At 39.0% G+C, this 27331-nt stretch overlaps 1 protein-coding gene across 3 annotated transcripts in view; it reads right to left on the bottom strand.

Moving 5' to 3' along the window:
• Positions 1–23618, bottom strand: part of BMP2K (BMP2 inducible kinase) — a 114923-nt gene extending 91305 nt beyond the window's left edge. The window contains exon 1 of one of the 3 annotated variants that reach the window (XM_025426915.3): positions 23313–23618. In XM_025426915.3, the coding sequence (XP_025282700.2) occupies positions 23313–23493 (181 nt within the window). In that variant the 5' untranslated portion in view covers positions 23494–23618. The remainder of the gene's footprint in view (positions 1–23312) is intronic. The other 2 variants (XM_025426902.3, XM_025426923.3) reach the window with 2 other exon arrangements.
• Between the last annotated feature and the right edge of the window lie 3713 nt (positions 23619–27331).

Here is a 27331-nt window from a genome sequence, read left to right as displayed (position 1 = left end):
TAACTGAAACATCAGATGAAGCACACCCGAAGGAATGGTGAACTGGAAGATATATTTGAATGCCGTCAAGTGGTGATATATACCAAAATGCAGCACCAGGAGTCAGAGATGGAAAACAGGGAAGAGAGGTTATGAGACTTGGAAGATACAGTGAAAAGACTTACTACACGTCTATCAATTACAAGAATTAGGAAGAGGCATTATTAGGATAGATATGGCTAAGAGTTCTCCAGAACTGATGGAAGACACCAAACACCAGGTTCAGAAAAACCAAGAAGTATAAAATAACAGAAAGCCACACTTATACCACCACAGAGAAAGACTACAGGACCAAAGAGAAGATATCCAAGCTACCAGTGAGAAAAGATAGATTACCTACAAAGGCAATTAGCAACTTCTCAACAGAAAAAGAAAGAAGGCAGTGGAATAATACCTTCAAAATACTGAAAGAAAAAAACTATCTGCCTTCTAGAATGAAATTGAAATAAAAATTGTTCAGGTTTACAAAATGACCTTTACTAAAATGACCTTTACTTTAAAGGGGTGTCAGAGTGAAAACAAGTGAGCATAGATGGAAGGTCTGACATTTAAGAAACAAGATGAACTAAGCTATTAAACAAGAACTTGTAAAACAATAATCATATCTCATTTGTGGATTAAAGTGAAGATGGCGGGGCACCTGGGTGGCTCAGGGGGTTAAGCATCTGCCTGCAGCTCAAGTCATGATCTCAGAGTCCAGGGATCAAGTCCCACATCGGGCCCCCTGCTCCATGGGGAAATGAAGGAAAGAGAACCTTACACAGTTCAAAACAAAGCAAAAAAAAATTTTTTTTACGATAATAATTAGCAAGCATTGTTTAGAAAAAGACTAAAGAGAAGACAAGGACAAAAATGGGAAACAAATCAGAAAGTATTTCACCATGAAGGAAAAAGATCTCAAAAGGATACAAGTAGTTAAAAGAGGAATGGAAGAAGTTAAGAGTGAACAATTTTTGCCTTATCTATTCTTATTTCATTATGAAAAATTACTACTTGTGACATTAATAGAAACACACCCACACTTCAACAGTCCAGACAATAGATAATAAAGGTTTTCACAGAAAGATGACAACAAATGAATCTCTAGTTTCTTACTTGGGTGACTACATGTGGGTTCCCCTTTCAACCAAAATAGATTAAGTTGTTGATTTGGTAGAAGTCCGGGTTTTTAAAAGTTTTAAAATATATTTTAATTGTTTGATAGGTCTACAACAGACACAGGAAACCTGGACTATAGGGATAGAGATTTAGGGAATCTGTGAATAGATCCATCACACAGAAAGATTGTGAAGGAATAAAGGACAGGTAAAATACCAATCTATGCAAAGGGAAATGAGTTCACTGAGCAATATGGAACATTTTAATTCCACCTTAAAATACTTCAGATAACTGCTCCCAGGGGAAAAAAAAAAAAAAAAAAAAACTAAAGGAAAAAAAAACACTGCTTTGAAACTCATTGAAAGGCTAAGTTTTTAAAATATATTCATCCTCCCAAACACATTTACAATTTTAGTATGTGGGGAAAAAATTTTTTCAGTGTTACATTTAGATAATTCTCGTATATAAGCAAGGCGATTCAATCTATGGTCTATTAACAAATAAGTTGTCTGCCACTTTTTACTTTAGATGTTTTACTTTATAATACAAATTACATTCTTATTAAGTAAAAACAGTTCTATTTCAAAGTTTTGACAACTGCAGTTTAAGTTATACTGACTTAAAATATTAACATGAAACGATCAGAGAAGGCAAAACTCTTTTAGAATACTTAGAAATTAAGCTACCTTGACACTGTACAACTTGCACACATAACTACATTCCAGTATTTAGTTCTTTATTAAAGCAGAGTTAAAAATCATACAAAACAACTCGTGGTTAGCAAACAAAAACCACTAAAAATTTTATAATTGAATGTGCGTGGGGAAGTTACAAAGATGGTAATTCTACATCCAATCCAAATAAGATAAGCTTTTTTTAAGTCACCAAAGATATAGAGTGTACTGTACAGGATATGTTAACTCCTCTTGGCAATATCCTTTATCACTAGACTGGTCCCAACGTGTTGATGCTTATGCATGCACTTTGTGTAACAATCTCAAGTGTGCCAAGTAAACACAGAGCCTTCTGTAATTACTTCAGAAGGGGGAGGGGGGAACTACTAAGAAAAATCACAACACAGAGCCAAAGTATCAGCACAGAGTCAGTATCTATTACTTTAAGTCCTGATAACCAACACCGTGGCTCAGAAAACAGATATATATTTAAATATTCTGTGTAAGACACTCTACACCATTTCAAATCAGTTTATCTCGATGTCACCAAAAACAAACAAGGCTTAAATTGAAAGAATAGCTTGTGCAATTCCTCCTTTTCAAAGACAGCTCAAGTCTATTTCCTGATTAATAAGGTTTGTCAGGCAGAGTAGAGCTTATCTTTCTCACCAACCCCCACAATTCCCTGGGCTTCATATTCCATTGACTAAATCTGTACTTATACTAATGGAAAACCATCCAATATTTTTACTCAATCAGTGCTTTCCAACTACTTGGCTGGCCCCATGGGAAAATGACGGGAGTCTGCTTTCAGCCAGAGATAACCAGAAGGGATCCCTAACCACAATGGAGCCACTTTGAGGACTGAGGAAGAATTATCTTAGCATACCTACAATCCATCTGTAGCACATGATATGACCATAGCACATCAGTAAGGAAGAATTGGGTCAAACTCTTCTGATACTCAGAAATAACACTACTCATAGCCGCACAAATATCTTATGTACTTTTGACAGAAAAGCCAATTTTTACTGAGAAAAAGGAAAAAAATGTACATAGAACTCTTTAAACCCACATACAAATACTTGAATCAGCCCAAGAATCTCCATCAAAAAAACAAGAACAGTATACAACTTCCATTAGATTCTTAATGAAATATGGAATTCAAAAAAATTACATTTTAGTACCATTACTGAAATATGCAACAGAACATTTTCCAAATTCTGGTCCTAAAAATATCTATGCAACTGGCTTCCACATCAAATTTGGCAATGGGGGAGAAAGTTCTCTAAACAATTGGAAGTCTCTATCAAAATCTGTCAATATAAAATAATTTAATAATGTTTACCATTGATATTTTTACCTGTTAGAATGGTCTATAAAGACATTTACAATTTTAGAACAAGTACCATTTAAAACATAATAAAACAAAACAAGCTTTGTCTTAAAAGCATTGATACCCAGACTGTAGTTATCTCATTCAGCTGTGGATCTTTAAGACATGTAGGTTTACATCAGAATATATTTTACTTAAAAGATGATGATAGCTGTCAAGTGTACTTTTTGGTTAATAAGACCTACAGCGGGCAACCTGGGTGGCTCAGTGATTTAGCACCTGTCTTCAGCCCAGGGTGTAATCCTGGAGACCCAGGATCGAGTCCCGCATCGGGCTCCCTGCGTGGAGCCTGATTCTCCCTCTGCCTGTGTCTCTGCTTCTCTCTCTCTCTGTATCTCTCATGAATAAATAAAATATTTTTTAAAAATAAGAACTACAAAAAAAAAAATAAATAAGAACTACAGCAAAACTCTTTGGTAAGAAAATTCTAGGCACCCACTGGAACTTCCTCATAAATACTGTCTACCTGGACTGCAAACTGTTGCAGCCACTCTGGAAAACAATATGGAGGTCCCTCAAAAAGTTAAAACCGGAGGTACCCTATGACCTAGCAATTGCACTACTCTGTATTTATCCAAAGGGTACAAACAGTGATTCAAAGGGGCACAATATTTATAGCGGCAATAGCCAAAATATGGAAAGAGCCCAGATGTCCACTGACAGATGAGTGTATAAAGACGACGTGGTATACATATATATTATTTTACACATTATATACATATGGAATATTACTCAGCCATCAAAAAGAATGAAATCTTGCCACTTGCAATGACATGGATGGACAAGAGGGTATTATAAGCAAAATAAGTCAGAAAAAGACAAAAATACCATATGATATCATTCATATGTGAAATTTAGGAAACAAAACAGATAAACAGGAGAATGGAAGGAAACAAATAAGATAAAGACAGAAAGGGAGGCAAAACATAAGAGACTCTCAAATATAGGGTACAAACTGAGGTTTGCTGGAGGGGAGATGGATGAGGGAATGGGGTAATTGGGTGATGGGCACTCAGGAGGGCACTTGATGTAATGAGCACTGGGTGTTATATGCAACTGATGAATCATTAAATTCTACTCTGAAATTAATAAATAAAAATATTGCCACCTGAAGTGATCTGTTCAGATACTACTGTAAGAAAGTCACACCTTTGAAAGAACACAATCATAGCTTTTCTATGAACAAATCTTTTCAGAGTGTAATAATTTATAGGAATACAATAGTAGGAAAATTAAGAAAAATCAGTTATTTCCTCCCTTGGTAAGGTTCTATATATGCCAATAAAACTTTTAAAATTATTCTCCATAACCTAAAAAGTATTTAATAGACCGTCCTTTTTGACTTTAGAGGATCCATAAGAAACTCTGAAACAGTACAATCAAGTTTCTCACAGGCACCCGATAAGTACTATGTCCCTTTTTGTTTCTTTCAAATGAAATCTTAAAGATTTCTTAAATTCTCACATTTATGACTTTGCATTGTTTTTCTCTACTGACCTGACTTGGCTACATCTGGAGAAACCAGTTATTTAAAAACATACCAGATTGCAAGATATTCCTAGGTAGAGTCCATGTCTTTTTATATCTTAGATTCCTCAAGCCTAAATAATAAGAATATATTCCTAGTTAACAGCAAATTATCTTCTCCCAAAATCATAAAAAAATAAAAACTTTTTACACTGGTGAGAAGATCAATCCATTTATAATATAATATAAAGCACATGGAACCAAGCTTATAAAGCTGCAGGACCTAATTGAAGAAAAACTTCATTAAGAAACATAAAAGTTTTAATAAAATGGAGAGACATGTTATGTTCCTGGAAAGAAATACTCAATACTGTCAATGTATCAATCCTCCCCCCACCTACCATCTCAAGTTAATATAGAGTTTTCATGTAATGCCAATTAAAATTCCAAACTGAATTATATGGAGTGCTTATTAAACCTGAAGTTTTCTGGACCTTTCTCTAAACCTAGGATTAATTCTGATTTAAGTCCTAGCATCCTAGTCAAAGTTTAAGAACCTCTGTAGTTATCTACTAATGTCTGATCTGAAGGCCATTAATAAAGCAGTTACAGACAATTCTCCACTTAATTGTTCAACTCAACAATTTTTCAACTTTACAATGGTGCAAAAGTAACATGCATTCAACAGAAACTATGTATCAAATTTGGAATTTTGAACTTTTCCTCGGCTAGTTGATATGTGGTACAATACCCTCTCTTGATTCTGGCAGAGGCAGTGAGCCACAGCTCCCAGTTAGCCAATGCAATTGTGAGGGTAAACAACTGATACACTTAAAACCATCCTGTACCAATACACCATTCTTTTTTTTTTCACTTTCACTACAGTATTCAATAAACTACATACTATTCAATACTCTATTATAAAATAGGCTTTGTGTTAGATGGTTTTGCCCAACTGTGGGCTAATAACGTTAAAGTATTCTGAGCACGTTTAAGATAGGCAAGTTAAGCTACAATGTTCAGGAGGATAAATATATTAAATATATTTCTGACATGATATTTTCAACTTATGATGGGTTAACTAGGATGTAACCTCATCATAAGTTGAAGACAACCTGTATTCATGAACTGATCTGACCCCTTTTGGGGGTATTTAGCTGTGGGGGTATTTAGTAGTGTTCTGACAGTTCATATCTGCACTTTGGCATTCAGACTATTTCCCCACACAAATAATCCTACACCTGATAATGAGGTTCTCAGGTCAACCTGCAGTCTAGTATTGACAGTAGTATTAACAGTATTTAATGTCTCTCTATAGAAGTATTTCTGCATGAACATTCGGAGTTCCAACTTGGGAAGCCAAGAATGCATCTCAATTACACACCTAGTACTGCAGGTTTTGCCCAAACAGTGAGAAAGAGATTGCCCCAGATCCAAGCCACCAGCAGTACCCAAGTAACTACAAGCAGCAACTCAACAAGCTATCTCCAGTTTCCACAGTAGTTCCTAACTTTACTTCGGTCATACATCCCTTTGAAAATACAATTAAAGCCATAATACCTTGCCTAAGAAAGACACACGAGTGTCAGTGAACCCCAGGTGAACTACCCCAACTACAAAGTGTAGAGTTCACACAATAAACTGTACACTACAGGCCAATACTGTCCCATACATGTCCAATATAATGTAAGCCACATATGCAACTTTAAATTTTCTAGCAGCTACATTCAAAAGGACAAAAACAGTGAATTTTAGTAATACATTTTTAACACAATATAACCAAAATACTATTAGTTCAACATGTAAGCAATATCATATATTAATGATATATTTTACATTACTTTTTTCACATTAAGGCTTTCAAATCTGATGTGTATTTTACATATATGATACATTTCAATTCAGCCTGGCCCCATTTCAAGTAGTAGCCACATGCAGCTAGTGGATTCTGTATTAGACAGTTTTGCTAGGCTACACACCATCCAGTAATTCTCAAGCCCTTTGGGTTCAGGATCCCATTACAGTCTTAAAAATTCAATTGAAGACCCAAGAGAGCTTTTGCTCATGTGGGTTATATCAATCCATATTTACCATATTAGAAATAAAACTGAGATAGGCCACCTGAGTGGCACAGTCAGTTAAGCATACAACTCTTGATTTTGGCACAGGTCATGATCTCAGGGTCATGAGATCAAGCTGCTCAGTGGGCTCTGTGCTCAGCGTGGAGTCTGCCTGTCCCTGTCACACTTCCACTGCCCCTTCCCATGCTTGCACTCAAGTGCACTTACACACTCTCTAAAATAAATACATTTTTAAAAAGAAATTAAAACAGAATTTTTTCAATCTTTATTAATTTGTGTAAAATAATAAACATATTATTTGTCAACATAAATAACATTTATAAGAAAATAGCTGTTATTTTTCAAAAACAAAAATTTAGAGAGAAAAATGGCAATGCTTTACATTTTTGCATAGTTCTTTAATATTTGCCTTGGTAGTAGACTGCTAGATTATCATAGCCATTTCTGCAGTAAATCCTCTAAGATATACTGTTTGGGCCTAATTAAACATATGAACACAACTTAACCTCAGGTATATAGAGAGGGAAAGATGAAGTTTATCTTCAAGTCTTTTCAAATAATTACAGATATTCTCCTTTGCTATTGTAGCAAAATATGACAATTAGTAGTTTCTTAAAGGTTAGTTGCAAGTATCAATGAATTCCTTGCACTGCTAAACTAAAATTCAATAGTCAATCTTGTACTATGTATTTGTAACATCATACATTTGGAAAATACCAGTTCACTAAGTCAAAGAGATCTTTCATTACACAATTTTAAAAAAATCACATTTGTTAATATCATCAACTATCTCCTCAGAAAAACCTAAGTAATGGGAAACTGTCAAGTTCACAATGGCAAATACAATTTTCCAAATTCTAATTTTCTTTTGAAAGCTCAATTTCCATCACTAATAACATCTGTCAGGTGTTTCCCTTGAAGTGACAGCCTCACTTAATAGAGAAAATATCTGCCAAATACCCAAATCTTAATGAATCATAGTCTGTCAGTCATTCTTTCAAATAAAAATAGTGTTCATGTAAAAAGTAGCTGGTCTAGGAGACAACTCAATCACTCAAGTGCTTTTCCTCAATTATACCACCATATTTCACTATGCAGCAAATGTTTTACATATACTTTCCATTTCTTCACACATTAAAAAGATGTGTACTTACAAAATGGCCAATAATAAAAACATAAAAAGATGTTCAATATCACTTACATTTAGGAAAACGCAAATTAAAACTGCAATGATACACCACTTCACATTCATTAGAATGGTTATCATAAACTTTTTTTTTTAAATCTTAAAATATCAAGTTTTAGTGAGGATGCAGAGAAATTGGAACCCATGTCATTGCTGGTGGGAATTTTTTAAAATGCAGCTACTATGGAAAACAGTATCCGTTCCTCAAAAAATTAAACACAGAAGTATCACATAAGCCAGTAATTCTACTTCTGGGTATATACCAAAAAGAACTGAAAGCAGGGACTTGAAAAGATATTTGTGTGCTCATTTTCATAGCAACATTATTCACAATTGTCAAAAGTAAAAACAACCCAAAAGTGCCCACTGATGAATAAACAATATGTGATATATACATAAAATGGAATATTATACAGATTTAATAGAAATTCTGATACATGCTACAACATGGATGAACCGTAAAGACATTATTCTGGGATGCCTGCTGGCTCAATGGTTGAGCATCTGCCTTTGGCTCAGGGCGTGATCCCGGGGTTTGGGATCAAGTCCCACATCGGCCTCCTTGCAGGGAGCCTGCTTCTCCCCCTGCCTATGTCTCTGCCTCTCTCTCTCTGTCTTTCATGAATAAATAAAATCTTTTTTAAAAGACATTATTTCCAGTGAAATAAGCCAGACACAAAAGGCCAAATATTACAGGATTTCGTTTATAAGAGGTACTTAGAATAACCAAATTCATAGAGACAGAGTGCTCACTTCGGCAGCACAGATACAAATTCATAGAGACAGAAAATAAAACAGTGTTTACCACAGGCTGGGGGAGAAGGAATATGGGGAGCTAATGGTTAATAGATATTGAGTTTCAATTAGAGAAAACAAGAAAGTTCTGGAGATCACTAGTGGTAACTGTCACATAACAATGTGAATGTACTTAATGCCACTTAACTGTAAACTTAAAAATGGTCAAAATGGTAATTTTTTTGTTACATACGTTATACCACAATCAAAAAAAGAAGATGTATTCAAGGGGCCAAGATTGATAGAATTTTCACAGCTTTATCAAGGATGTTCTTAAGGGAAACTGGCTTCAAAAATAAGCACACAATTAAAAACAAAACAAAAAAACTGAAGGCAAATGATGATGAAAACTACAATGACTACTAATACAGTTTGGTGCAAACTGTTTTGACTTGTATTAAGGTACTACAAGTTTTACCACCACTGCTATTGCTTTTGAATCATCAACACAAATGCCTAGAGCGTAAAAGGCAAAATTACGTCTTGGTAGTATTATGAAAATAATCTTGACCTGAGGTCTCCTCAAAGGGTCTTGGGGATCCTTTCCCCTAAGGCCCACAAACCATATTTTGAGAACCATTGCTGAAGCCTATTCTTTTAGAAAACCCAATTAATGACAGAACAGAAAAAAAAAAAAAAAAGACACACAAAAGATCACTTAGTTCTATTGTTGTTTTTATTTTACCTTTTAAGATGAGAGAAACAAATAGGCCTACATGCTGAGCAGAAATGAGATATAGTAAGAATTAAAGAACAAGCAGCAGAAAACAGAAGAAAAATCAGATAATTGATAAAGTAACAGGGCAGACTAGAGAAATCAGGGACACAGCTTCTAAAGTTGGAAGTAAAAGGAGACACAGATATCAGAGGTAGAATGGGGTGGGGGGGTTACACTTTGACATAAAAAAGCTCTAAGTCCTGAGGATGTACTGCATAACATGGCAACTATAGCTAATAATGTATTCTATATTTGAAAGTTGCTAACAGAGTTTATCTTAAAAGTTTTCATCACAAGAAAAAACAAATGTGTAACTAACATTAAAAAATTAATGATGGATGTTAGCCATATTTATTGTGATCATTTTACAATTTATACAAATATGCAATCATTACATTGTACACCTGAAACTAATGTTCATGTCAATTATATCTCAATTTTTTTTTTTTTTTTTTTGTTCCTCTCAATTTTTTTAAAAAAAGCTCTCCTAGGGGTGCCTGGGTGGCTTAGTCGGTTAAGCATCTGCCTTCAAAGTTCTGGGATCAAGCCCCCCATCAGGCTCTCTGCTCAGAGGAGAGTCGGCTTCCTCCCTCTCCCTCTGCTGTTCCCCCAGCTTTGCTCTCTGGTTCTTTCTCTCTCTCTCTAGGTCAAATAAATAAAGTCTTTAAAAATTTTTTTTCTTTTACTATTTTAAAATCATATATCAAGAACTATTCTAACTTTTCACCTGTATGTCTATAAAAATATGCCACTTGTATCACAGAAGCAATGTCATGTCATTTTTAAGAAAATTGTTTTATGATGCCATAGGCACTGTATTTCTCCTGCAAACGCTCAGACGTTTAGTATTCTAGGTATAAGTCAAATGCATTTGTGCCATGATCTAATAAAATTAAAAATATGATGAAACCTTGTTCCTTTTTCTTTTAAATAACATGCAGCACAAATTTGTTAAATGAAATGCAAAAAGGGATTTGATATTACAGCACTAATTCTTAACGTTCCATAACCTTGAACTAGGAACTGAAGGAAGTAGGGGATAAGGATTCAGCTATTTTCTTCTTTTCACTTTCCTTGCTTTCTATAGGAGGTCCTAGATATATATTGCTATGGTACATTCAATTGAAGAAGCTAGAGTAATGTGATTTTATGTTACTTACTTTAGAGTTGGCAAATACATTATTTCATTTACGATGAACATTTCTACACTGACAGAACAGATTCATTTGGGGGAAGCTGCAATTCTAAACTTTGTAAAATTAATCCTGACATCTTAAACTGCAGCACATGGTTTGATGGCTTTAAGGAAAAGCAAAGGGGGAAAGCTTTAACTCAAAAGTGGTTGGGAATAATATCTCCTTCTATCTCAGACTCTGGAGGCAACCATGAATATTCCAGTTGCCTCCAGCATATTAAAAGTCCCTCAATCTCTTAAGCCCACTCCAATCAAAAACCTATGCCTGTACATGCACAGGACCCAATTAAGGAGGTCACATGTAGTAGAAAGAGTGCTAGATTAGTCACGAGACCTAAATTCCTCCTTCCACAATCAACACCAGCAGTGTGACTTTGGGGTCATCCCTTAGTCTACTTTCTCGTAGCTAAATGAGGGAATTAAAACTGGATAATTAAAAAAAACTGGATAATTGCAACAATTATGGGAGATTTAATGATGCACTAGCATTTTAAATTATTTTTTTTTTTTTTTTTTATTTATTTATGATAGTCAGAGAGAGAGAGAGAGAGAGAGGGAGGCAGAGACATAGGCAGAGGGAGAAGCAGGCTCCATGCACCGGGAGCCCGACGTGGGATTCGATCCTGGGTCTCCAGGATCACGCCCTGGGCCAGAGGCAGGCGCCAAACCGCTGTGCCACCCAGGGATCCCCTAGCATTTTAAAAGAACTGTTAGTCCAACACCACCAGTTAATATAAAAATTAGTAATATTTTCCGAAGGGAGCTGAGAAGGTCTTATTCTCAATTCAGATTCTTGTATACCACCTACCAGCCTCATCCCTATATATCCCTATATTTAGTCTTCCAAAAAGCAAAAACCAGTGAACTTACCCACAATATCCATCATAACGTTTTAAAATGCATGTAGCCTTTACTAAGAAAGAGAGCTGCTACTTTAAGGTGAAAACAAATCTGAACCTTAAATCTGTAAATACAAGTTTCTCATACTAGAAATTTATGGCCTTTGGTTACATCCAGCTCTGAACACCATGAATTCAGAGCATCTTGCAAACTCACTTCCAATATTCCTCATGGACAAGAGTACAATCAGCAAAGTGACATACAAAAACACTTTTTTTAAAAATACTTTTTTAAAAAACCCACTGATTTGCAACATTTCTTAAGCTCCCACTTCAGTAAGCTGAAAAACATAAAATCCATAACAGCTAGCTTCAGTATGTTTTTAAAATATGTATCAATTTGGACTGAGATCCTTAGAATTTCTCCTTTGGATTATACAAACAATATTTTGCTAAAAGATAAAAAATTAACAGATTTAACAACCCAGTTAACTATTCACTAGGATTTGAACTAGGCTAGTTGGTAAGAAAAAAAAAAAAAAACTCCTCAGATCTACATTATTGCTTTCAACACCAGTTAACTATCTTACAAACTTCTGTTATTGATCACAGAAAAGACCATTAAAGGCCTATGCAAAGAGATAATATACACATCCTAGTTCTGGAAAAATAACTCAAAACTCATGTCCTACTAATCATGAGTCAGTGCCATCATTTTTTTTATACAAAGAATAGACCATTAATATGCAGTAGGAGAGATTCTGTTATGTAGGCCAGAGAATGAAAAAGTGGGTCATCGCCAGTGATGCGTAATCCTACTCCTGAGTAAGGGTCCCGAAACATTCATCAAGTAAACTATTTTACCATATTATGTGTACATCATTTTAATACTAACATCTTAATGATTCCAGAAAGAACAGTAAAACTTAGACTAACCACAGACAATTTCATTTAAAAAAGAATACTTAAGTATGTAAAAAAACGCCAGTCAGCCCTAACAATGACCCCACTACAAAAAATTAGCAAAATAAGTAGACACGGCAATTAGGCAGAGGAAATGGTGTGTTAGAAATCTCTCTTCCAGATAACCAAAGAAGGAATAGAAGAATGTTGAGGGTGATAATGATTAGTTATTAACAAGACTGCAAAAAGACTTGGTTTGCTACCTCTGATCTGTCATGCCAGGTTTATGAATTCCCTAATCTCAAAGAAAACTGAAGGTCTTTCCATCGAGAAAAGCAACTCCAATACTATACACACTAGTTAGAGGGGTCCCCTAAGGTAATAAGTATTTTCCTCCCCAGAGCACTAAGGATATAAGATCCCCTTCTTCCTAATCTCTCATTCTCTTAGATACCAGTTGTCCCATAAAGCCTTGGTAACTATCAACCACTCAAGAGAAAGCCACAGCCAGTTGACCATTTCCAATAGTATTACTTTAATATTAGGGTATTCAGAGCACATACTTTAGGCCTCTTCAGTTTGCCCTCTCTGTCCCATGGTAGTGGCTTTCTTTAAAGATGACACGGGTCACTCGGGCTAGAACACTGCTGAGAATCACCTAGTAAGAAGAGCAAGCAGACCCGCAAAACAGAAATGTGCTACTTGTGTAATCACTACAGAAATGAAACATGCTAGGAATCCAAAAATAAATCTGGTAGTATTTTTTTCATTCACCTAGATAATGCTCTACCTACATTATCATCAAATATTTCTATCTACTTCTTTTAGCTTCTGTAAAAAGACACAACTTGAAATTTGGGGCCAACCTACTCCTAAACATCAACCAAACAGTTGAATATGTCAAACACAGTTGTTATCCAATTGTTTTATAATAACTATTTACAGGACTTCTGGCTGCTTTTCGATTCAAAACTTCAATCTCTCACAAATGTACTAAATACCTATCATGAGCACAGCACTGCAAGAGATAAGAGATAAGAGGAGTACATTGCCAAATCTTAAGGGGACTTTTAATCTTACAGTAGAGGAAACTTTTTACTACACATTTTCTTAGAATAAAACAAAGCTGTGTAAAATAAGTGCAATATAAGCGGCAGTTGCTACACAGAGGATTAGAGGAAGGCATAATTACACTCATTTGGTTGCAGATAGGGTGTCACAGAAAAAAAAGACTGCAAGAAAGTATTTTAAAGGTTCACTGCAAGATACAATTAAACAGAGTGGGGAGGGAAGTGTATGCATTCTAGGCAATGTAACAACATAAGCTGAAAAACAGGAATGAAAAAGCAAGAGCAAAATGCAGAAAATGTCAAGTCCAAGTGCAGTAATACACATCGAGGATCAGAGTGAGAGAGGGATTAAGCCCGGAGGGGAGCTGGAGTCACACTGCAGAGGACCTTGAATCCCAGAGTGATGAGTTTGCACTTCACTTAGGCAAAGGATCAGAAGTCCATTTCAGGAAGAAAAACTGGGAAGAGTTGATTTGGTGAGTAAAGAGTCTCAAAGAGAAGAATAGTCTGCATAAGAATGTCATTCACTGAGACTTATTAAGGACCCAAACTAGAGCTGACAGCACTAGAAACAAAAAGGCACTGACTCTTCACACATTATCATGGATAAATTTTCTATCCACAAAATAACTTTCTATCCACAAACTGTCATAACCCTTCCTGATACATTCTTTCCAAATAAAAACTTGAAAAACATGAAAATTTCTTTATTTCCAGACACCCTCCAAAATATGAATCACTTGGAGAACACAAATCATTAAAATAACAAAAGAATCCACTAAAGTTGGCATATACTTTCAAACTAGACAGTACTCTGAAAAGCAACATGATTTGAGCACCCATACCCTTATCTTAAGGGGTACTATATAAGGCAACTTCCTAGAGAAGACTTTTTCACAATGATTAAGAAATCATTTTATTTCTTAATTGTGGGATTAAAAAATAAATTGCTGGGACACCTGAGTGGCTCAGTGGTTGAGCATCTGCCTTCAGCTCAGGGCGTGATCCCAAGATCTGGGATCGAATCCCACACCGGGCTCCCTGCATGGAGCCTGCTTCTCCCTCTGCCTATGTCTCTGCCTCTCTGTGTGTGTCTCTCATGAATAAATAAATAAATCTTTAAAAATAAAATAAAAAAATAAGTTGCTAATCTATACTGAAGCTTGTCAAAGAACTCAAATGCATGGTTATCAAACACAATCTTTTCATTATGGTCTCAATCCTAAAACTGTTCATCTTTATCCCTTTCCCTTGCTCCTCTCATCAGCGTAGCAGTAAGAATCCATCACATAGACAGAATCAGATAATGTCAAAATGGAAAAAGATGTTACAGATTCATCTTTATCAACTTCATTTTTTCTTGAGGAAACTGAAGTCAAAATGTCACAATGCAAGTTATTAGCATAACAGAGTATCAGCTGGCCCAACTCCAAATTTTGCCTTTTTTTTTTTTTTTTTTTTAATAGTTGCCTCCAGGAACTATTAAAGATCCAGGAACTATTTCAAAGATCTAATGAAATGTTAAAATAGGCAAATTAGTAGCAATAGTGTTTCATATTTTAAAATAATATTCACTGCAAAATGCCTCTCTAGAAGCCATACCCCAAACCATGCCCTTAAATTTTACTGGAATTCTACAAGACGAGGACAAACCAAAAAGTCCAAAAATAAAGTATCTCTGTGTCAAAGCCCGACAACCACTTTCCTGCAGAGACATGAAACAGCAGAAAAGTGCTGACTGATCTCATTTGTAAAGATGATATATGCAGACAAGAGAATCTCCAAATTAACTAAGTGCCCAACTATTTAAAACAGCTCAGTCATTAACCACTCAACTTCCCAACTCAGTTCCCTAAAAATAGTAGGCTTGTGGGTAGATGAATGGTTCACCAGATGGATGCAGGATAAAACCAAGGAATAAACAGTCTCAACTCCTTGTAATGAAACCATTCCATAGCTTTGAAATTACCACTCAGGACTCTTAATTTCAGAATTCTAAGTCAAGCCTTTAATCATTTTGATAGCTACCAAATAGGCTCTAGTAAATGTTTATGTTCTACGTCAAGTTTTGACCAAAAAAGGGGGGAAAGAGTGACAGAGAACCAATATAATGTGTAAATAAGATTAGTAAAGAACACTAAAGGTCCAGAATCAATGTAACGACACACAACAATTCTACCTTCTACTACGTTCCATAATATAAACACACCATCAAGGACCTTTTCTATTTTTCCCTCCTGCAGACCTCATAATGGAAAGATGCTAACAAGTATTAATTTATATTTTCAAAATAATTCAAAGACAACCTTTCCAAACTACTCAGCATGAGAAAGTTAGTATTAACCAAGCAAAGTTGACCATAGCTAAAAGCAAAGAAATTTGATGTTAGTGCAACTTAACACCTTTTCTGGGGATAAATGCGTAATTTCCACTATATTTTTTCAAAATATTGAAAATTTGTTTATTTTTTTAAGATTTATTCATTTATTGATTCAGAGAGAGCGAAAGAGAGGCAGAGACACAGGCAGAGGGAGAAGCAGGCTCCACACAGGGAGCCCGATGTGGGACTCGATCCCAGGTCTCCAGGATCAGACCCCGGGCTGCAGGCGGCGCTAAACCGCTGCGCCACCAGGGCTGCCCAAAATATTGAAAATTTGGAATTGCTTTAGGGCCCTTGAATAAAACTGCCACCTCTAGAGAAAACGTAACAGCAATCAAAATTACAATCAAAGAACTATCCCCACAATGATAACACAAAAGAGAAGCATGTGTTATTAAGAGTCTATGTAATGTTCTTTGCTATGAATTACTTTCATTTTCTTGTCAAAACATACACTTTATCAAGGTAAAAATTCTATATAGCTAATTGAAACTTAAAAATTATATATGGCTAAAATGCCACATAATTATCTAATTAAAATGATTCAATTTTTTACAAATATAAATGTGATACTTTATTCAGTATAAATGTAATACATATTCTACAAGCAAATTACTGCAATTCCATTTATTTATTTATGAGAGACAGAGAAAGAGAGAGGCAGAGACACAGGCAGAGGGAGAAGCAGGCTCCATGCAGGGAGCCCTATGCGGGACTTAATCCCGGGTCTCCAGGACCACGCCCTGGGCCGAAGGGAGGCACCAAACCACTGAACCACCCAGGGATAAATTACTGCAATTCCAGAAGCAGATTTCACTGAAAGCTTATCACCAAATCTGAACCTAAAATTGGCCCATATTTATTGAAAGATTTGGCAATGCACTGTTAGATATTATCATACATTATCTTCTTAATATCACAGACACATTACCTGTTAATCTTTATAATAAATATTAACTCCATCTTATAAAAAAAGGAAACAATGTTTCCAGAGAATTCTATTCAATCAGAACAAAAATTACAGCACAGAAACTGAAGACAGAGATAAATAAGACTGCCCTCAAAGAGCTGTCAGAATCAATTGTACAATGTAAAACACTTTCATAATTGCATATAGCAATACTTTTTTTCTTTAAACTCAGCCACCTCTGTAAAATAAACATGTCAATAGACATGGGGGAGGTACAAATAAATAGGTACAAATGTCCACAGGAAGAAGGGAGTGATCATAACTAGCAGTAAGGATTACACAGGCAAAGGTAGTGATAGGTAAATACAACAGTCACAGAACAATGGCAAACGGGGTACGCTGTGGCTGGAGCAGAGTACTATCAGGATATACCAGAGCTAAGATTTAAAAGGTAGGTTAAGAACTTAAACATGGGATGGGACGTCTGGGTGGCTCAGCAGTTGAGCATCTGCCCTTGGCCCAGGGCGTTATCCTGGAGTCTCTGAATCAAGTCCCACATCAGGCTTTCTGCATGGGGCCTGCTTCTTCCTCTGCCTATGTTTCTGCCTCTCTCTCTGTCTCTCATGAATAAATTAAATAAATAAATTTAATTTAACCTAAAAATAAAATAAAAAATAAAATAAAATAAAATAAAATAAAATAAAATAAAATAAAATAAATAAAATAAAATAAAATAACTAAGCACGAAGAGTGCCTGGCCGGCTCAGTCCATGAAGTATACAACTCTGTATCTCGGGGTTGTGAGTTTGAGCCCCACATTGAGTACGGAGATTGCTTAAAAATAAAACCTAAGAAAAAAAAAAAAAAAAGAACGAAGCATAAATGTGAGTATATGGCCCAAAAATGTGATCAAGATGACTTCTCAGCAACAATCCCTCCTCTTCAAAGCATCAGATTCTCTTGGTATTCTTCATAACTCTCTGGCAGCTCCTTTTTACTCTAAATCAGTGGTTCTCAAGGTATGGTTTCTGGACCAGCAGCATCAGTGAGCAAGTTGTTAGAAATGAAAATTAGGAGCCTTACCCATACATATGAAACAAACTTTGGGGGTCAGGCTCAGCAATATGTGCTTTACCAAGGCCTCCAAATGATTCTGATAAACACCAATGTCTGAGACCAATGTTCTACCAGGGTCCTTCAGTGAGTGCCTTCTCATTCTATACTCTCTCCCTATGCATTATCCTCTCCCAGGGCCTTCAGTGACAGCCAAATGCTCAGTTATCAAAAATACCTATCTCTAAGCCCAGAAACCTTTGCTGCGTACCAAACCCAAACCACATACTCAGCTTCCTACTTGACACTTATTTCCCCCCAGATATTTCAACTAAAACATGTCTGGAACTCCTAGATACCCTCCTTAACTCTCCCCCACCTATCCACTCCCCTGCAAAAAAAAAAAAAAAAAAAAAATTCCTGTTCCTTCTCTTTTCTTCCCCATCTCAGCATATGATTGATACCTCCAAACCAAGCATAAACAAGTCTTACTTCACAGTTCCTACAATACCCTCCCCCCCCATCACCAGGTCTTCCCATTTAAGCATTATTACATTCATCTCCATTCCTACTGCCACTATCTTAACTAATCATCTAATTTGTACAGACTGTAACCAGTCTCTATATAGAAATCACAATGATCTTGTAAAAATACAAATCAGAGCATGTAACTGCCCTATTTTAAATCCTTCAGTAGCTTCCCATTGTATTATCACATAAAACCTAAAATCCTAAATTCTTGGATCCTGGACACCTTTTCCAATATCGTCTTGGGTCCTTTCTCCAAGTGATTCAATAGTAGTCCTCAGCTCTGGGCATATTTCAGTTTCTGAAACTTTTTCCCACATAGAGACTTCTCTCTTCATGATATACTTTATACCACCCTCACTTTAACATCGCTGCTTTTACCTAATTTTTCTCATACGTCAGAGTTTTGGTAAAATATCAAAAAAGGTCTTTCTTGATCCTTCAATAATATAAACCGAATCAGTTATTCTCTCATAAAATCCTGTGCTTTCTTCTCATAACAATTATCAAAATTAACTACATTAACTTGATGATTTTTGTTTAATGTTTATCTTCAATATTAGACTGTAAATTCCATTAGGACAAAGAAATATATGTTTTGTTCTCCACTGTACCTACTACAGAGCCTGGCACACAAAAGGCATTTAATAGCTATGGAGTAGTAACAATTATCAATATTTTTGTTAAATCCTCCCCTTCTGCTCTATCCTCTCTCAGAAACTTTAAGTTACAAGTTACTGGATAGCCACAGATAATTTCTACAAATGAAATATCATGCTTAAGTCCATTATTTTCAGACTGATTTATATTGCAAAATCAAATGTATTTTACTACCTTCCTGTAAAATTAACAGTGAGAGCTGGTTAATGCTTAGCCTAAATTAACTTACCCTAATCTAATCAGTTAACTCTGAGAGAGCTACTGAGCTCCTTGTACAGAAGTCTGCAGTATATTCCTGGCTTCCCAATAACCAGTACTGACAGTACCAACAACCCCCAAGCCATGACAGAAAGTCTTATCCTTACCCATGCAATCATATTCAAAATACCATTCCTATCCAGCCCCCAAAACCTCATAATTAGATTACCTCAACAAATCATGGATAGTGTCCCAGTCTCCAGGTTCTCCGTTTATTTAAGCACTTTGTACCAAACATACTTAGTACATTGAGAATCAAACACATTGAGAACCAACTTCTTCCTATTATCAATCAATATTAAATCCTCTAACTAGCACTGAAGGCCTATGGATGTATGTGATCAAAAAGCCAGTTCTATGTTTTAGTAAAAACTTTAAAGAGTATACTGAATTACATACGCTTGTCAATTTGACACTATTTCAAGCTAAAATTTACTTATGGCTCCATCTCATTTCTATGGGCCCAAATTGGATCTGGTTAGCATGCACTCCAGAAACTAAACTGTTTTTGGAAAAACAATGAAAATGCTCCACAATAATAATATTAGTCCTCTAAACTTTAAGCAGGAATTAAAAAGGCACAAGGTGTAATATGCATCTTCAAACATACACCTACTTAACTAGAGACTATGATACAAGGTGTATACTTCAGAGAAGAAACTACTCCAACAGTTTAAACATACAACATAACTCTGAGAAGCCGTTTATTTAAATATATGATATATAAAACGCAAGTATATGTGTACATATATATACATACAGACATAACTTGATTCTCATTATTTGGGGATCCATATTTATAAATTTATGTAGTTGCTAAAATTTATCTGTATTCCCAAAATCAATACAATGGCATTTTCATGATTTGTAGATATGAGTATAGTGCTGGAAATTTTGAGAAGGCCAGCTGGAGTCAACAAGATAGTGTCCTGCCTTGTTTATGAACAAGGGCTCTTTTTGAAGTGTGTTTACTGTCATGTTTTTCTCATATTTGTGCTTTTTATTGGTGATTTCATTGTTTAAAACGGCCCCAAGCATAGTGCCCAAGTGTCATCTAGTATTCCTAAGCTCAAGAAGGCTGTGATGTCCCTTAGAGAGAAAATGTTTTAGCTAAGTTTCATTTAGACATGAGTTACAGCGCTGTTAGCTGTAAGTTCACTTTTAATGAGTAAACAACATACATTAAATAAGATCTTTAAATAGAAATACACATAAAGCACAGTTATATATTGACTGGTTGACAAAAATGTGAACAGTGTCTTTTGCAGTACCTCTGCGTGTACTTCTCAAGGGCAATGGTTCAGTACTTACTAACTCACTCTTCAGTGACTTTACAAAACATAACTACTCTCAATAATAAGAATCAAATATGTAAATATATACTTAGAGAAAGAGAAGGAGAGTTTGAGGCAGAACATGAGACAATGATGCAATTTTCATTGCATCCTAGCAGATCTATTGATGACTCAAAGACACTACAGAGGCCATTCTAAACAAGATGCATATGTTTGCAGTAGCATGGCAAAAACACCTCAGGGCACAGCACCTACAGTCTTGGCCCTGTTTAAACAACATGGACCCAAAGCAAAAAAAAAAAAAAAAAAGTAAAACCTACCAAATTTGTTTTTTGGTCTTTGTTTTCACCCCTTGTCCCACTCTAAAATCTAATGCTTTTCCACAGCACTTGCCCTAATCTTATAATCCAGCAAATGTATCTGCCAATTACTGAATGATCATTCTTGAATGTGAACCAGACTTTGTGCTTAAACATCTTGTTCAAATCGTCTAAATTATTTGGAAAGGAGAGAGGATAGTAAGCATCTGAAATAAGAAAAAACTGCCAGGACCAAAAAGTAAACTGAATATAGGCAATTTCAGATGCGTGTGTGAGAGAAACACACAAAATGGAAGAAAGTCTCCCCTCCCCTCCAGAAAAGACGAAGTAAAAATCTAGTCCAAGAGGTGGAGTTGGGTGGTGGGGAAGTTCCACCTTCCAAAAATGGTTTTCTTCAGCTCCTCCTTCATCCTAGCACTTGATTATGGATTTTCCCAAGAAAAACGAAAAATTTATAGCAAAAGCTAGTGGAAAACTCCCAACAGTGACATTAGTCCTTGAATTTTTTTTAAATTATTGTTTGCGGTTGAATGAGCACTCCTCCTTTGAAATTCTTCATTTTTATTTTTATTTTTCAAAATTACTTAATTTTTGTTGAAAATGACTTGCTTAGGGTAATGGTAGGGTATGCTTAGAGCAGTGATAAAAGCCACAAATCCAAAGTCTAGTTTGATGAAACGTTAATGTCTTCTTTCTACTAAATAAAAAACTCATCTGGGATTTTGTGAAATGAAGTGAGTGTAATACCACTCAAGCCACACTTCAATTAGTTACTGCAATTCAAAGAAATACGTACAGCATGTGAGTTAATAGCCGTATCTTCTTAAAACCCGCAACTCAATCTAAACCAACATTGGAAATCCGTGTACAATAAAGAACCCGGAAATTTTACAGCACAGTAAATCTGTCTATCAAAACCAATCACCATATATTCATTCTTTTGAAAAGCTAAGGATCCTTCTCCCACCTCTCCAAGGTTTGGCCAGGCTCATTACTAGGTGCCGTGGCTTGCAAAACAGTAACACCCATTCCTGAATAATTCAAGATTTCTCTCTCTTTACATATTCTATAAACAAAAACCTTCATATTTTTCTTTCGCACTAATGTGCTATTCTTTATGGCATTTCGAAAAACGTTAAGTGGAATCTCAGTCTACTGTGTCCAAACCACATCAATGTCTGACTTTCAGAGGACTAAAACTACTCTCTTCAATTTCTTTTCTCTTAACCTTGGACGTTAGAGGGCCAATTATCAACAGACTATTCATGAAACTTTAAAAGTATCTGTTTTGTAATATTCTGCCATTAAAAACTCCAAAGATAAAAAAAAACAAAAAAACAAAACTCCAAAGATCAAATGGAGCATTCGATAAATAAGAGAAACTATCTTCTACAAGCCAGTTACACAGGAAACACAAAACTAAAGTGCAGGATCTTGTTGTTGGTTTTTTATTTTTTGTTTTTTTTTGTTTTGTTTTGTTTTTTTAATGGTGTAAAGCTTTCTTGTAAGCGGACTTGCAACCGCTGACATAAACTGGTAATGGTAAAGAAGGGCCTAATGCAAAACTTCACCTGCTTTCTTAGCCCCTTTTATTTTATTTTATTTTTTTTAATTTATGATAGTCACACACTATGAGAGAAAGAGAGAGGCAGAGAGAGAAGCAGGCTCCATGCACCGGGAGCCCGACGTGGGATCCGATCCCGGGTCTCCAGGGTCGCGCCCTGGGCCAAAGGCAGGCGCCAAACCGCTGCGCCACCCAGGGATCCCCTCTTAGCCCCCTTTAAAGTACCAGAGAGACGTACTGAAAGGGTATGAATGAACAGAACCTTGTCTGACGACGGTCCTTAAAAAAAAAAAAAAAAAAGATCAACGGACTTCAAGTTCACCTGATCCTCCAAATCAACCCGCTAACAATTCGGGGCAGAAAGCATCACCTCCAACGCACGCACAAGCGCACGCACTGGAACAAACTGTTTCGCAACCGCGGACTGAGTCAGAGCAAACCCAGCTCGACAGTGCGGGCTGCAGGGTCCGGTACCGTGGGGCGCCCGTGGGGGCTCGGGGGAGGGGCCGGGGCCCTGCAGCGGCCTGAGCCGCAGCTGGCAGAGCGGGGCCTCGGTCCTGCTCGGTCTGACCCTCTAACGAGTCGCTGGCCCACGACACCGCGTCACTCGCCAGGACGTCTGCTGTGTGTTTCCCCGCGCCAAGGAGGAACGGTCCCGACAAGGACTTGGAGTCAGTAACGGGAGGAGTGTGCAGCGGTCCGAGCCGCCAGCGGCGAGCAGGGCTGACTCTCAGGCACCCCCCGCGGGCGGGCACCGCCGGGGAGGTGAGGGCGGCAAGGGCGAGCGCAGAGCAGCGCACGGGACCCGCCGCCGCCGCCGCCGCCGCCGCCGCCACGACCCGCCCTCCCTCGCCCGCCGGCCGAGCCCCCCCGGGACCCGTACCTTCGGCCAGCGACTCCTCCAGGGTCACCTGGTGGCGGCCGACCGCGAACACGCGGACCCCCAGCGACGAGCTCCCGGAGCCGGAGCCGGGCCCCGCCGCGCCGGCCGCGCCACCCGCCGCTCCGCCGCCGCCGCCGCCGCCGCCGCCCTCCGACTTGGGCATCCGAGAGAACTTCTTCATCCCGCCGGCGCGCTGCAGGCCCCGGGGCGCGCGCAGGGGCGAGCGAGAGGGCGAGCGAGAGGGCGAGTCCCCGGCCCCGCGCGCTGCGGCCGCCCGAGCCTCACATCCCGAGCCGCCGAGCCGCCGAGCCGCCGAGCCCCCGAGCCGAGCGCGCTCCCGGCCCCGCGGCAGCTCCCGGCTCCCGGCTCCCGCAGAGGGCGGCGGAGAGGGCGGGGCCGGGCCGCGGCGGGGCGGGGCGGGGCGGGGCGGGGCGGGGCGCGCGGGGGCGGGGCCGGGGGCGCGGGGGCGACGCCGCCACCTCCGCGAGCGCCCCGGGCGTCCGAGCCGCCTCGCTGGGCGCCGGGAGCGGGAGCGCGAGCGCGAGCCCGGGGTGGGGGCGGGGCCACCTGGCGGGGGGCGACGGGGAAGGGGCGGGCGGCCGGCCCCTCCGGGACTGCGCTGGGCCTCTCCCGCCGCCGCCGCCGCCTCCGGAGCTGCACCGACGCCGCTCGCCCCCCGCGGCCGTCGGCGGGGCCGCGCCGCTGCCAACCGCGCTCGGAGGCCCGACGCTCTGCGCAGGCGCGCTCCCCGCGCCGCCGGAAGTGACGACGCCGGCTCTTGTCACGTGGGGCGGAAGGGGGCGTGGCCGTGCTCGTGGGGGGTGGGGGTGGGGGCTGGGGGCGCTCACGTCCGGCCTCTGCGGCGCCGGCTCCGAGGTGGGACGTGGCCTGGGGGCCGCTTCCCGCGCTCCACGCAGCGGGACCCGTTAGCTCGGCGAGGAGCCGCGTGTCCCTCCGGATGCTTACACGTGCCGCCCGCAGCTTCGCCCCCGCCAAGAAACCCCTCGCTGCACTTGCGAGCCGGCCTTGCAGCCTCCCCGGAGCGTCGTCCGCTCGCCCACCCGCGCCGCGGGAGCTGCGGGCCGCGCGGAACCCGAGCCGGGGCCCGCACGCCGACCTCTGAAGCCTCCGCGCCGCACCCTGCGGCCGGCGCCGCTGCCGGGAAGCGTTTCTGCGCCTGGAGAGTCGCCGAGGAGGCCTCCGGGAGCTCGCGTGCGGCGCCACGGCCGGGTCGGGCGCTCGGGGCAGGTACTGGGTGCATTGACGGGCCACCTAGCCCCTGTGGCCAAGAGAACCTCGTGCACTCGTAGAACCTTCGCGCCCACGGTCACCCAGCCGGCCAGTGGCAGGGCTGGGACCACAAGGTCCACCTTTCGATGCTCACGTTCGCACTTTAGGCCATTCTGCAAAAGTAGGTTGAAAAACAGCAAATTTAGAAGCGTTTGGAAGCAAAACCAGCCGTTGAGTTTTCCCCGTGGCTCCTTTAACGTAGAGAATGGCCTGCCAGGAATGGATGGATGGATGGATGGATGGATGGATGGATGGATGGACACCCGTTGCATGCATTTCCTAAGCTGCAGGCATCTCCATACCTGCTAGGATGAGGCAGGCAAAGTGAACAGGAGTGTAAGACGCTGGGGAGTGTAAGAGAATGGCGAATTACAGAGCATGTGCATCCTCAGCCTCAGCCTGCTTTCCACCACCACGATCCCGGCCTCATGAATACAGGCCCACTGTGGACAGGGATTCCAATCTCTCAGGAGAAGCCAGATACCTGGATTTTTTATTTTATTTTATTTTATTTTATTTTTTTATTTTATTTTTTATTTTATTTTTTGTTTTATTTTTTATTTTATTTTATATTTTATTTTATTTTATTTTATTTTATTTTATTTTATTTTATTTTATTTTTGTGATATAGTTCCTAAATTGTTTCAATGTAGACCAAGTAAGTTGCGCCTACAGGACTCCAGTATGCAACTTCTACGAAAGGGGATGGACGCGATTCTATCCCAATTTGTTCATGGAACACAGGGAGCTGTGCTTAGGCAAAAGACTTTGAGCTTAATAATATTCGATTTTTTTTTTTTTCTTCCCTCCCCTCTGCTATTTGAAGAGAAGCTATTTCTACCAATGCTGAAACAGTGCTCTGGATTCAGGCTTTTTTTTTTTTTTTTTTTTTTGCTGCATGACCCACTAAGCTAAAATTCTTCATCCAGAGACCTGACCTTTAAAGTACATGCCAGATTATATGTCAGATGACTGATGTGGTGTGACAGTTGGGGATTTCCACTTAGAAATAAGCTATTTTTCCTCACTGGGGAGATTCACTGAGGAGTCTCATTCCTAGAACATCTTAATTATGTTTTTCAAGCCGACTAATGGAGAAATTTAGTCGTTTCATTCAATTCAAAACTGGTATCAGCCAAACAAACATACAGTCTGGGCCTAAGGCAACTACACCTAATCACAATACAATACTAAAATCTCCTATGATCAGTTTGGGAGCAAATTTACCACAACTGCTGTGGCAAAGAAACTCGTATAACCTGACTTCTAACGTGAAAGTCAGTAATTAGTTTAAGGTATAAGCCCCTTGAAACACCAAGCAATGTATCCTTTAATTTTTCACCAAAAATATAGTAAAATTTAAACTTTCCCTCATCGTGATAGAATGTTAACTCCACAATATTCCAGAAGAGCCACTAACATATTACTTAATAAGCATGCAAAAACATTGTTACTAATAACAAGAATGCCAGACATTTACAAACACTCCTACTACCAAAAGATGCTGAAATTAACTGTCACATAGTATCTTCCTACAGCTTTGTTGAGGATAAGTATCCTTAAACCAATTTGTAGCCAGACATTGAGATGCTAATATATGAAAAAAAAACTCTATTGAGAATGCTAGTGTCTTCCTTTGGTATTCACTCATTCTTTTCTTTTTTTTTTTTTTAAAGATTTTATTTATTTATTCATGATAGTCACACAGAGAGAGACAGAGACACAGGCAGAGGGAGAAGCAGGCTCCATGCACCGGGAGCCCGATGTGGGATTCGATCCCGGGTCTCCAGGATCACGCCCCAGGCCAAAGGCAGGCGCCAAACCGCTGTGCCACCCAGGGATCCCAGTATTCACTCATTCTTAAACATGGTTACAGATGAACTTCAAATTTGACTTGCTGTTGGAAAATAAAATCTCTAGAAAAAAAAATGTATGAATAATGAAGATTCTGACCTGTCATTAAGGTAACTTACAGTAAGTACACAGAGAATAGCTTAATAAAGGTAAAAGATTAAAATTATATGTCAGCTTTTTATGCATATCTCAGTATTTCAAATGCTTATAGCAGTACTGCTATAAAAATGGTGGGAAACTAGCCACATAATGAAGACTTTTTTATTTTTTCATTTAATTTCAATTAATTAACATAGAGTGTACTCTTGGTTTCAGAGGTAGAGGTCAGTGATTCATCTGTTTTACATAACACCCAGTGCTCATTACATCACATGCTCTCCTCATTGTTTTGTTTTGTTTTTTTAATTTTTATTTATTTATGATAGTCACACAGAGAGAGAGAGAGAGGCAGAGACACAGGCAGAGGGAGAAGCAGGCTCCATGCATCAGGAGCCCGACGTGGGATTCGATCCCGGGTCTCCAGGATCGCGCCCTGGGCCAAAGGCAGGCGCCAAACCGCTGCGCCACCCAGGGATCCCTCTCCTTATTGTTCTTCACCCAGTTACCCCAACCCCCGGCCCTCTCCCCTCCAGCAACCCTGTTTGTTTCCTATGATTAAGAGTCTCCTATGGGTTGTCTCCCTCTGAAGACTTTTTTTTTTTTTTTAACAGATTGCTTCAGTTAGCATGGTGTCATGTTACAATATTATGATAAAGTCAAAAGATCATTGTAGCCAATTAAAAGATTCTGAGATCCTTAAACAGGAAGGACTTTGGCAATGGTAGAGGAGGAGGGATTGCTATTGTATTTTTGTGTTCCAGTGGAAATCTATAACC

This window comes from Canis lupus, chromosome 32 (assembly GCF_003254725.2).
Source record: "Canis lupus dingo isolate Sandy chromosome 32, ASM325472v2, whole genome shotgun sequence".
Classification (NCBI taxonomy): domain Eukaryota; kingdom Metazoa; phylum Chordata; class Mammalia; order Carnivora; family Canidae; genus Canis; species Canis lupus.
This window is presented reverse-complemented; position numbering and strand designations above follow the sequence as displayed.